Source organism: Danio aesculapii, chromosome 6 (genome assembly GCF_903798145.1).
Source record: "Danio aesculapii chromosome 6, fDanAes4.1, whole genome shotgun sequence".
Classification (NCBI taxonomy): domain Eukaryota; kingdom Metazoa; phylum Chordata; class Actinopteri; order Cypriniformes; family Danionidae; genus Danio; species Danio aesculapii.
Window position 1 is genome coordinate 51,881,852 of NC_079440.1, and position 11,274 is coordinate 51,893,125.

An 11,274-nucleotide genomic window follows, 5' to 3' on the forward strand; every position below is an offset into this window, starting at 1 on the left:
AATAACAAACACAAAGACAAAGTCTTAAAAAAGAAAACCATTATAAATAACCCTATATGTGACTCTGGACCACAAAAACAGTCTGAAGTTGCACAGGTGTATTTAACAGCCCAAAATACTTTGTACATGTCAAAATGATAGATTTTTCCAAAAATCTGTAGATTTTTAAGTAATAAGCATCAATAAGATCTTAATTTTTCCAACTTTAAAGGCAATTTCCTCTGTATTTTGATTTATTTATTTATTTTTTTTTTTGTTTAATGGTTGTATCTCGGCCAAATATATCAGTGGAAAGCTTATTTATTTAGCGTTCAGATGACATTTAAATCTCAGTTTCCAAAAATTAACAGATCTTGTGGTCAGGGTCACATGCAGTATCCAACACTCACTCCAAAATAAAAATTTAAAATAAAAAAGAGAAATCTCACTTGTAACTAAAATCCAAAGTGCTTAAATTTTAAGATTTAAATTAAAAATTGTCCCTTTCAAATTAACTTGTCAAAAACAGTATATATTAATTAATATTGTCTTGCTCTATCTGTCAGTTATGTTAAGCCTAATTAATAAATGCATCCTAAATTGTATGTATTTTCTTCCAAAATACACTTCTGTATCACACGTGGCAAGCACATTTATAACTGACAATCAACAGTGAATGTATTTCCCGTTAAAATGAGTGATGTGTTTGGAGAGAGGGTCGTCGAAAGCTCAGTGACGCGTCCCCTTTAAATGGCCACTCTGCGGATAAAGTGAGGAGTGGCGCGCGGACGGAGCGCGTGTCTGTAATCCAGGAGTCTTTTGGTATGCAGAGCAGCGATTGACTGCAGATTTCATTTAACGCTTTAACTAACTGACTAATGGCTTGTTCAGTGAACATAATGCAACAACTGCTGAGACGTCGGAGAGCGAGGTAGACAGACAGGTAGGCACAGATTCGAGACGTCTGTCGCTGCAGACTTCTGCTCTATGATGTTTTGCATCTGTCAAAATGACATCTTGATTGAATTTGCATTTATACTGTGTTGGGGTGTCTCTGCAAAAAGTAGCAAGCAGCAGTTCTCACTTTAAGGGTAATTCTTATAGATTTGAACCCTAGGTTCAGCCTAATTCACAATCAGAAATAGTTTTGGTATGAATAAATCATTAACATGCTATTTTAGCTTGCCTTACAACACGTTTTTAACTGTGATGACATTTATTGGGTTTAGCAATGAATTTATTTTTCAGTTTCGTTTATCTTATTGTATTAAGTTAAAAGTGCAACTTATACTGACAAATATAATTCTTAATTGAACATTTTTAGTTGCTGTATTAAAAGTTGATTAATACTGTGGGGCTTTTAAAATTAATAATAAAGAGCTGATTAAAATGGGGAATAAATCGGCTGACTTTTAAAAATATTGGCATAAACTGTATTATTATATATTTACAAATATTTTCATATATCACTTGAACTTTTGTCTGGCAGATAAAGTCAGTTGGGGGTTTATCCATCATCCACAGCCATTTTCTTGTCATGTGACAATAAATAATTAGCTTTATATATATATATATATATATATATATATATATATATATATATATATATATATATATATATATATTATATATTACTAAAATATTATATATATATATATATATATATATATATTTATATAATATATAATTATTTACCTAAGTTATTTGTGGTTTAAAATAATTTTGGAATAAATAATGTAAAAATAATATTAAATATTACTTATGATTAGTTGTTGTTTTTGAATTATGTATAATGTGTATTCAAGGTGCAAAGAAAAAAAACTAATTTTATTATATTATAGTGCTCAGCATAATTGATTACAGCCCATTTTGAAAATATTTGTATCCATTTCTCAGTGAATATAGGCAGTGTATTTTGGTGCATTTAAAAAAAAAACAGATTTATTAAACAGATATATTTAACAAAATTATATTTTAGTCACCAAACATATTTAAAAATTGAAAGTTAATACAATTAAATTCAAGCTAAATGTTGCAAAAAAAATAAAAATTACAACCTACAAAATTTCAACTAAATTTTTCACATTTTTTGCTTCTCTTGATTTTTTAAAATTTGTATTTAATATTTTTCTATAACATTTCAATTTGGCTGTACTAGTTTTTGGACCGTTATCGTTAATTATTTTGTTAAATAAGCTCCAGATTTGGCTTCAGAACTGACTAATCTAATGTATATTCACAAATATAATATTGTAGAGTTTCATATTATAAATATGAATTTAAAAGATAGATTTGTGGGGGGTGTACTCATATATGCTGAGCACTGTATACCCCCATTGACCCCAATAAGTGTTGCAATTATCTATCACTTAAAAGAGTGTTTCCCATTACAGTAACAGATTGACTGTCCTAACTAAGCTAATTGATGTGATCGCTGAAAGACTTACATTAATGGGCAAGCCTGATGCTGCCCACTCCTGGTGCTTCACATTCATCTCTGCTGTCATTTGTTGCAACATGTCTAGTACAGATAGTGGTGACCTCTATAGCCTTCTTACATGTGAATAAAGGGATCATCCTTCCTTTGCATCACATGCTTGTTTTGTTCTTCCCTTCTGGAACAACCTGACGCAAGGAAGCTTTGGGGTAGACGAGGACACACCCGTACACTGTACCTCTCCGCCCCTCCTCTTTGCCTGCCCCGTTATGCACAATACGCCGGTGCGCCGAGAGCTACAGCAGACAGTGGCAGTCAGGATTTAAGCAATCTGATGTGTTTTTGCTCTTTTCATCGTGGCTTCAAAGACGGCGGAGTGCAATCCTCACTTCGTGGCTCCTGGGAAACCTGAGGGACCACAGGGAAGATTTAGAAGTTTATTCAAGCAGGTATGAGGGTCTCAATTATGATTATTCAGTCAAATGCATGCACTCTTTATTCAATTTAGTGTTTGTGTTCATTTTATTATCCATGCTTGTGCATCTTATATATAATGTATAATGGGATCTATAGAGAAAAGCAGAGACCACCAAGTCTTGTAAACCTAAAATGTATTTTCCTGCAGTTTAATATTTCATAGGCTGCTTCTGCTAAATATTTTAGAGCTTGCTGGCACCATTTGGGACAAGCAACATTCCAGTGAAACGGGTCCAGCAAATATGTAGGAACGGCATGTCATATGTGCTTCTTTGAATGGTTGGGTATTTCATGCTTAAGGAGGAGAAAGGGATAGCAAACGCACGCCTGCAGCAAGGAATGGATACAGCATGGTTATTTAGGATGTGCATCTCTCATAGAGAAGGGCCTCTTTCACTTGACTGCACTTTGAGAGATGGGGTTTTATGTGAATGGCTGTTTGTCCTTTGCTGCACACCAGACACAACTGACAGGGCTTGACGAAGAGCTTCATTTTGTGGTGGTCTCTTTAAAAGTAAGCCAAGGATCTGCTCTGCACGTGAATGCGAAACCAAACAAGCTCTTTTATACAAAGTGTGCTGTATTTTAAGATCTACTTCTTGCCAGAGCTTTGCATGTGTGATCTCTCATGAATATTAGACTAGGGATGTACAGTACTTGTATTATGATAAACATTTTTTTATTAATAATGCATAAGGTGAACCTCTTTCAGTCTGAGAAACGTCATCTTTAACATTTTATCACTTCTTAGTTCTTTTTTTAGAGCATCAGGCAAGTAGGTCAAGTGTTCTTATACATGTGATTTCCTCCCCTTTTTCTTCTGTATAATATACTGAAGATTTTTATAATTACATATTTTTTTTCATTAATGAAATGTAGGAAATGTTAAGTCATTGGCAACATATTTCTGATGAACACTAATGAAACATTATCAGAACATATTAAAGTTCACCCTACTTCCCATGTCTGATACTGGAGGGCTACCAGTGGCGGTTCTAGCTTAAATGGCACTCTGCGCAAATCACCCCATCTACGCCCCTCAACCCATAATCCATACATAAAAATAACAGAAAAGGGTTTTACTCCGGTTTCATACACATGAGCACCGCATATTTTAGCGGTGTGCATGTAAACAAGAGCAGGAGCAGCACGTGCGGCACAGATTTTCTGTGCGCATTTGTCAGTTTGCTTTCACCAACGTTGTTTCGTTCGCACATAGAATAACAAACTTGCACGTGCAAAAGGCGCCAAATGTGATTGACCCCCAACATCTTTATACTAGGATTACCACTCTAAATTAATACATTTGTATAAGGTAAAGTGTGTTTTCTCAAAGCTTACTGGGGCACAGATGATTTTACTGGTTTTTTTTTTTTGCACCGTCTTCCTGTGCCGCCCTTAGCAAGATGCCACCCTGGGTGATCGCCCATATTGCCCATGTCTAAATCCGCCACTGAGGGCTACTATCCTTCAGAGTTTAACTCCATCTCATATAATACACACCAGTCTGTAACTTTTAAGTCATTCTGAAGACAGGTTATCTATTTTTGGGATGGAGCTGAACTCATGAACCTCCAAGACTGGAGTTGCCCAACCCTGCTTCAGAACAGTCCTGTTCCTCAAAGGCCAATGTACAACAGAGTTTAGCTCCAGCACACTAACCTGAGTGTTTCTAGTGAATCTGAACACTTTGATTAAGGTGTGTTTAATTAGTGCTGGAGTTCAACTCAGCATGACAGTGGTCCTATAGAAACTACTATCGCCGAGTTCAGACTGCATGATTTTCAAAGTAGTCGTGTCACAGATATTTTCAAACTGCATGACTATCTGGGCTAGCATTTTGTCGCTGCTTTGTTTACACTGCAAGATAGATCGGCTTTCACACTGCATGACTTTACAATAGGAAGAATCGCCGACAACTTAGTGCAAACTACGTCTCACAGCCAAAAACACGTAGTATATCTTTTGTTATTAACTACATAACGAGAAAGAAGCCTTTAATTGGGGTAGAAAATGTACATATTTGCTCACCTGTGTTTGAAGGGAATTAACAATTTCTCCTCAACTTTCTTTTTTAACTTTCTTTATGAAACGTCAAACGTTAAAAGACACAGGTGCTCCTGTCAAGCCTCCACTAGTTTTTCTTCTATTTCTTGGGTCCAAATAAACCAAAAATGAGCGCTTTTAACTTCTCGCCCAACCTCCCGCTGGCCTGCAGGTACACACACGTAGTGAATGCTGCTCTCTCATTGGCTGTAGGTGATCGCTGATGTTATTTTCAGTCAAAACTAATTTCACACGGCATGATTTAAATCGCAGACAGCTCAAGATATTTAGCATGCCAAATATCTCACAGGCATCGGCGACTCATCCGCAATTCTCAGATCGCGTCTTTGATAGTTCATACTGTGTGATAGTCATTCACGTGCACGAGCATCGATTTGTCTGCGATTTCTCAAAACCTGTCGGTGAGTCAAAATCGGGGCTAAAATCATGCAGTCTGAACTCGGCATAAGTTTCAAAACCAAAACACACCTGAACAAGTCAATCGAGTTTTTCAGGATTCAGGCAGGTATTTTTGTAGGGTTGAGCTAAACTCTGAAGGTCACTGGCCCTCCAGGATCAATGTTACCCACCCCTGCTAGTCCAGTGGTTTTTAATCTTAGTCCTGGGAACCCAATACTCTGTACATTTTGTATGTCACTCTTATTTAACATTTATTTAATTTAATTTATTTAACTTGATGTATGGACACCAATACTCCAATTTTAATACAATTAAGATAATACTCTGATTAAGAGTGTACCATGTAAACAGCAATTTTTGATTACCTTAATCTGACTAAAGTTGTAATCAAACTAAACAGAAATAAATAAGGACATGTGGAGTATTCCTATTTTAGTCGCATTATTGACGTGCTTTACAGACATGTAAACACCTTGTAGTACTTTTTGCTATATTTTGCGACAGGACGTACACACAGAAATCACAAGTGGTGCCACAATGAACACTAACTTTTGTTGTGTGAAACACAGAAGGAAACTAGTGTCGAATGGTGACATGATGTTAATCGAACTATGTGCTACAACATGTTAAACAAGATTATGAAAGCTACATTCAAAAAGCAACTCATGTAAACACCTTAATCATATTATTGTCTAATTTATATTAAGGCAAATATTTAGATTACTGATGTCCATTTAAGATAAATACAAAATGTACCAAGTGGTGGATCCCCAAGACCAGGATTGAAAACCACTGATTTATACTATTATGTTGCTAAAAAACAAAAAAGATATCTGTATTCTGCCATCAAACATCTTTTGTTGTCTTTCAGTCCCACCCGGTAGCACGCTGTGGCCCTTAGAGCTCTCCGCTGTCAAGTCCCCTTCCGTTTGGATTCCCTTCCTGCATTTTCCCACCCTGTGGTGCCCTGCCTCTGTGAAAAGTGCAGGCCTCACACTCCTGCATAATGACTGTGGCCACCGGCGACCCCTCGGACGAGGCGGCGGCACACCCTGGTCTTCCTCAGGACTATGACCCTGGAACTGAGCAGGAGTGCTGTGAACGAGTGGTCATCAACATCTCGGGTCTGCGTTTTGAGACACAGCTCAAGACCCTTTCACAGTTCCCTGAAACATTACTGGGGGACCCCAAGAAGCGAATGAGGTACTTTGATCCGCTAAGGAATGAGTACTTTTTTGACAGAAACCGCCCCAGCTTTGACGCCATTCTCTATTACTATCAATCAGGCGGAAGGTTGCGGCGACCAGTCAATGTCACATTGGACGTGTTCTCAGAGGAGATCCGCTTTTATGAACTCGGAGACGAAGCCATTGAGATTTTCAGGGAGGATGAGGGTTTTATTAAAGAGGAGGAAAGGCCATTGCCTGACAATGAGTTTCAGAAGCAGGTCTGGTTGCTGTTCGAGTATCCAGAAAGTTCAGGGCCAGCCAGGATTATAGCAATCATATCTGTGATGGTCATCCTAATCTCCATTGTGAGCTTCTGTTTGGAAACCTTACCCATCTTCCGCAGCGATGAGGAGGAGATGCATAAAGTTCCCGTTGTCGTCAATAACTCCACAACCAGCTACACATCAACCTACTTCACAGATCCTTTCTTCATTCTAGAGACGCTATGCATCATCTGGTTCTCCTTCGAGTTCTTGGTGCGCTTCTTTGCTTGCCCTAGTAAAGCCAGCTTCTTTGTGAACATCATGAATATGATTGATGTGGTGGCCATCATCCCTTACTTCATTACACTGGGAACAGAACTGGCGGAGAAGGCAGAGGACGGGCAGCAAGGGCAGCAAGCCATGTCCCTTGCCATTCTAAGGGTCATCAGATTGGTTCGAGTCTTCAGAATCTTCAAACTCTCCCGTCACTCAAAGGGTCTTCAGATCCTCGGTCAAACCCTCAAAGCCAGCATGAGAGAATTAGGTCTACTCATCTTCTTTCTCTTTATTGGAGTCATCCTGTTTTCTAGTGCCGTCTACTTTGCGGAAGCTGACGAACCAGAGTCACAGTTCTACAGCATCCCAGATGCCTTCTGGTGGGCTGTGGTTTCAATGACTACCGTTGGCTATGGAGATATGGTGCCTACAACCATCGGCGGAAAGATTGTCGGATCCCTCTGTGCCATTGCTGGCGTCTTGACCATCGCTCTTCCAGTGCCCGTCATTGTCTCAAACTTCAACTACTTCTACCATCGAGAAACAGAAGGTGAGGAGCAGGCCCAGTATCTCCAAGTTAACGTCCCCAAAGCCGATTCACAGGAAGAGCTAAAGGGAAGTCGAAGCGGATCCACCATCAGCAAATCCGACTACATGGAGATCCAAGAAGTTGTCAACAACAGCAATGAAGACTTTCAGGAAGAGAATCTTAAGACAGCCAATTGCACTTTAGCCAATACAAATTATGTTAATATCAAAAAAATGCTAACAGATGTCTAGTTAATTCTGGAGCGAGTATGAACTGAAATATAAAAGGACTAGTAAGCCATGTTTAAAGGATTACTGAGGTTAACTTCAATTTACTCATTGAAAGTTCAACCCTACATCCAGGTCTGTCCACAGTCCAAATAATAATAATCAGTGTTTGCATGGAGTCATCAGCATCATCTAACATCTTTTCCAGAGCCAAGTATTTATACAACAAAAAGCACATGATATATATCCATCAAGAGCTTACCTTCAAAGCCAAGCTTCGCCAAAGAAACCTTATTTGCGTGCTTCGTCTGCTGTTAAAAAGGTTTGCGGTCACCTGCAGTACAATACACAGATGTTTCATCCACTTTGCTGCTCGTTTAAGATCACCACAGAGTACACTCACATTATATCAGCGTTATTGTGGTGAACAGGCTGGGAATGTCATTGAAAAAACTGCCCGATTCTGTGTCTATAGTTGTGTGTGGATCCAAAATATGTATGTATGGACAACACTTGTATCTACTATTCACGATTACCCTGCTGCAAAGCTTTTGAAGACGAGATGAATGTCTCTACGTCACATTTTATGTTATTTATAGTCTACAGCGTCTATGTCTGCTGTCATTCAATGCTTGTCTTTTTCTCATTTCATGCCACCTTTTAACTATTCTTATTTGTAGTTCTTCGAGATGAGAAGCATACAAAACATGACAAATAATCAAAAAAACACCCTAGTGCCACAGAAAAAAAGTACTAGTGTATTTTGTGTAAGAGCATACTGTTCAGTGTAATTGTCCCATTGTTTCTGCTGCAAGCTGCAGAGATAGTCCAAAATGTAGTTGATATTCAAATTACTTTGCCACTTAATGAGCCATATTGTAGTTCACTCTTTAATGTCCCCTAGCAAATTTGTAGCATGGATGTTGGATTATTTTTAATCACTGGCTTGTCTATCACCTTGAAATCATTTTCAGATGTTAGAACAACCTTGATAAAGCTCGTTAGATGTCTTTTTTACTGCCTTTGATCAAGAAAAACAGGTATTATAGTACTGCATGGCCTCAATTCTAATGGCATGGATTTTCAGCAGAACAGAAAGAAATATAGTTAGCTAGATATTCAGAAAAAAAAATATGTACAGTGTCTTGCTCTGTATATATACATATATACATCTATTTTTATCTGCAAATGTCTATTGTGATTCAGAGGTGCTGTTTTCAGTTTCAGGTTTTGTTTTGCAAGGGAACGTATAAAAATACACTCGGCATTGCATTTGGATGGACGGTGCAGCATTAGGGCATCGATCGCTGGGACATTGATTGTCTTAGCTTCAGGTGACCTTGAAATCTAGACTTTACAGGCTTGCACAAGACTCTTGTGTTGAAGAGACTGGATAATAATGAATCAAAAGGGAGCTAAAGAAGTTAATACTGCTGTTTTATACCTTTGATTGAGGTTTTAGGCACAGACATGTACTTAAAGAGATAGTTCACCCAAAGATTTTAATTTACCCACTATTTACTCACCTCAAAGTCTTTTTTTCTTTTCAACACAAAAGTACACTGTAAGAAATGCTGGGTTCCACACAATCGATTTATGTTGGGAAAACAAAGGAATTAATCCCAATCCCAATTCTACCCCTTAGCCCTTGCCCTTACCCCTACCCCTCATTTTGCATGTTCACATGAAGGGGTAGGGGTGTCCCAATTCTCCTTAGCTTGAAGGTGTAGGGCTACGGGAAAGGGCTAGATGGCCCTTGAAACTGGACCTTTTTCAGGACCACACTCGAACCCAAGGGGTACAAAAATGTCCCTGAATACACCAGCTACAATGGCAGCATGGCTGCACACGAAAGTAAGGAGATCCACAAATTAGTATTTTTTTGTCATTATTATGAATTTTTACAACAAACAAGCACGTTTTAATATATTCATAACTGCGTTCATGTTTTATGGTCATGCTTACACTAAAATAGAAAACGCTAAATTCTAGTGGCTGGGAATGAGCTTATTACAGTGTCTGGTATAATGGTAACGTTTTCGTGTTTACATAGTTAAATATGGCTACAGTGTAAATGCACAGTACAGTTACAATCTTATTGCCACATTATATCGTTATGATAACATGATATCGTTGCCTTCAGGGATTTCCTAAAGATAAATACCAAGAAATAACGCAACTGGAATAACTACAGCAGTCACCATCGTCGATCTCATATGAAGCAAGAGATCGCGTATACTGTATGATGACGTATATGATGACGTGTGCAGGTGCTGTAGTGCTGTCCCATTTCTTAGGGGTAAATTTTGAAGCCCTTCCCCTTCACACTCTGTTTCAAGGGCCAAGGGGGAAGGGTACAAAAATAGAATTAGGATTGGGCCTAAATTAGTTTATTAATTTTTACAAATTTAAGTTGATTGAACATAAATCAATAAATCAAAGTTCTCGCAAAAAAAAAAAAACTTAAGAATTGTGTTGTTTCAGCTTAATTTAAATAAGTAATTTGAACAAACAGCAAATGTCATGTTTTTGAGTGTAGATACTGTAAAAACAAATGCTGGATTACACACAATACTTTCCCACGACAAACTGACTAAGTTAAATGTTTTTATGGTCAATCCACTTAAATTTGTAAAAGCAATTAAGTAAACTTAATCAGTTTGTATTAGGACAACACAGAGGTATTGTGCGGAATCCAGCATTTTTTTTACAGCATCTACACTCAAAAACATGACGTTTGCTGTTTGTTTAAACAACTTATTTGAAATGAGCTGAAACAACACAATTAACTTGTTTTTTTTTTGGGACAACTTAATTGCTTTTACAAATTTAAGTGGATTCAACATAAATCATTTAAGTTAACTTAATCAGTTTGTGTTGGGACAACACAAAGGTTTTGTGTGGAATCCAGCATTTTTTTTCAGCATTTACACTCAAAAAAATGAAGTTTGCTGTTTGTTCAAACTACACTACTTATTTAAAATGAGCTGAAAAAACAATTCATTCTGGGCAACTTAAATGTTTTATGTTCAATACACTTAAATTTGTAGAAACAATTAAGTTGTCCAAAAAACTAATGAATTTTGTTGTTTCAGCTCATTTTAAATAATTAGTTTAAACAAGCAGCAAAAGATCATTTTTTGAGGTAATAGTTAGAAACTGGTAACCACTGACTTCCACAGTAGGGAAATCTAACACCATAGAAGTCAATGGTTTCCAGTTTCCAACATTTTTCAAAATAACTTCTTTTGTGTTGTGCAGAAACTCAGAAACGTGTGACACGTGAAGGTGAGGAAATGATGACAGAGTTTTCACATTTTGACTGAACTATCCCTTTAAATGTACACTGTAAAACCCAACAGTCAACTTTATCAAATGAAATGAGTGTAGTTAACTGAAAACTGACTGAAAGTTAATTCTACTCATTTGAAAAGAGTTGTGAACTCCGTCT

At 37.4% G+C, this 11,274-nt stretch overlaps 1 protein-coding gene across 2 annotated transcripts; it reads left to right on the forward strand.

Moving 5' to 3' along the window:
- Positions 1–774: 774 nt before the first annotated feature.
- Positions 775–10,014, forward strand: LOC130231080 (potassium voltage-gated channel subfamily A member 2). 2 transcript variants are annotated; one of them, XM_056460477.1, is made up of 3 exons: positions 775–922; positions 2,615–2,865; positions 6,231–10,014. In XM_056460477.1, the coding sequence occupies exon 3, from the start codon at positions 6,366–6,368 to the stop codon at positions 7,845–7,847; it is 1,482 nt and encodes a 493-aa protein (XP_056316452.1). In that variant the 5' UTR covers positions 775–922; positions 2,615–2,865; positions 6,231–6,365; the 3' UTR covers positions 7,848–10,014. The 2 variants fall into 2 exon arrangements, with proteins under 2 accessions (XP_056316452.1, XP_056316453.1); XM_056460478.1 differs by lacking the exon at positions 775–922 and having other exon boundaries at positions 2,593–2,865.
- The last annotated feature ends 1,260 nt before the right edge of the window (positions 10,015–11,274 follow it).